This window comes from Myotis brandtii, unplaced genomic scaffold, assembly GCF_000412655.1.
Source record: "Myotis brandtii unplaced genomic scaffold, ASM41265v1 scaffold90, whole genome shotgun sequence".
Classification (NCBI taxonomy): domain Eukaryota; kingdom Metazoa; phylum Chordata; class Mammalia; order Chiroptera; family Vespertilionidae; genus Myotis; species Myotis brandtii.
The window spans coordinates 1913233-1914855 of NW_005371694.1; the positions used below are offsets into that span (position 1 = coordinate 1913233).

Sequence of the window (1623 nt, forward strand, 5' to 3'; positions counted from 1 at the left end):
AGTTAGGAGCCAGCAGTCCCAGATTGTGAGAGGGATGTCCGACTGCCGGTCTAGGATCGGGATCGGGCCTAAACTGACAGTCAGATATTTCCTGAGGGGTCCCGGATTGGAGAGGGTGCAGGCTGGGCTGAGGGGAACCCCCCCCCCATTTCACAAATTTCATGCACCAGGCCTCTAGTATAATTATATGTTAGAAACTAGGACATATGTATATCTTAGAAAAAGACCTCCTCTGACAATATCTTATCAGAGAATGGCAAAATAACATTGAACAAAGAAACAAAACCACCCAAGGGAGACTAGACAGTCACTTTCAGGCGTGAACTACTGCCGAGGCTGCTGAAGCATCTCTTAAGAGGACTGTAACAGTCACAGCAGATGATGGTCATCATTAAAGTGACCGAGCTCTACTGTCCTGCCTATACTCTAATGGCATGAGTAGGTCTGAGGGTGGAACAGTCATAATGTTTGGTACTGGAATTATAAAATATTACACATTTCTGAGGTTGGTTCTGTAGTTTGCATCTTTCCACTATTCCTACAATGCCTTCTAATTATCACCTAATAGATGTTCATTCATTCAAAAAATATTTACTGAATACCATCTGTGTGCCAGGAATTGTTTTGTATTGAAAATGTTGAGGAGAAACAGACAATTTACTTTGAGTAACGGACAAGTTCCTTAAGAAACTTCAAATCACAGATTTCTCTTTTTTCAAACGAAGAGGGTTGAGGACAGCTTTAGAAAGAAACCCATCATTTATATACCTGTACGGTAGAGGTCTGTAGCACCCCTGAAGAACCTGGGCAAAGCTGCCTCCAGTAACATGATAAAATCTTCAAGCTCTTCAGTAACTCCCACCAGAAAGTATTCATTAATTAGGTTATACTTGGCTTGATCCATAGCCCACCTGCTTCCCACATTCCTAAAACCAAGAAAAGAAATTAAGAACCTGGTTGCTCAATCTGCTAAGTATTTTTGATGTCTTTGCCACTGTATATTATGGAAAAAATAGATAAACACATGTCCATCCAAAGCCTTAGCACTTTTATTAATGTCCTTTAAGAGACACATGTTTTTAATTTTCTTTGCCTCTATCCCCAGTTTCTGCTCAACTATGCAGTGCAAACTCAGACTTTACAGTTAGTTTAATATTAACAAAATTTAGTTTGAGGGCAGTTAAAAAATGTATACATAATACATATTTCTCTTATCTGATTTATTGTGCACTTCATATTTTTAAATTAAAGTAACTTTGTTCATTTTAAAAGCTACCTAGCAAGGTCTACGCACTTTGTGTTTAGTGTTTATCTTAATTTAATTTGTGAGCGTAGGTTTTTCCATCATTTCTGAGGAACAGAAGTAAGGTAAGAAATGGTCCTGCCAGGAACCTTTTTTTTTTTTACACTAGAGGCCTGGTGCACGAAGTTTGTGCACGGGGGTGTAGGGAGTGTATGTCCCTCAGCCCAGCCTGCACCCTCTCCAATCTGGGATCCCTCTCACAATCCAGGACTGCTGGCTCCCAACTGCCCGCCTGCCTGCCTGTCTGCCTGATTGCCCCTAACCACTTCTGCCTGCCAGCCTGATCACCCCCTAACCACTCTCCTGCCAGCCTGATCAAC

The 1623-nt window shown here is 41.4% G+C and overlaps 1 protein-coding gene across 3 annotated transcripts in view; it reads right to left on the reverse strand.

Annotated features, from left to right (window-relative positions):
- The window catches only part of HS2ST1 (heparan sulfate 2-O-sulfotransferase 1), a 149727-nt gene that overhangs the window by 5643 nt on the left and 142461 nt on the right, over positions 1-1623 (reverse strand). For all 3 annotated transcript variants that reach the window (XM_005885318.2, XM_014532616.1, XM_014532617.1), the window contains exon 6: positions 769-926. In XM_005885318.2, the coding sequence (XP_005885380.1) occupies positions 769-926 (158 nt within the window). The remainder of the gene's footprint in view (positions 1-768; positions 927-1623) is intronic.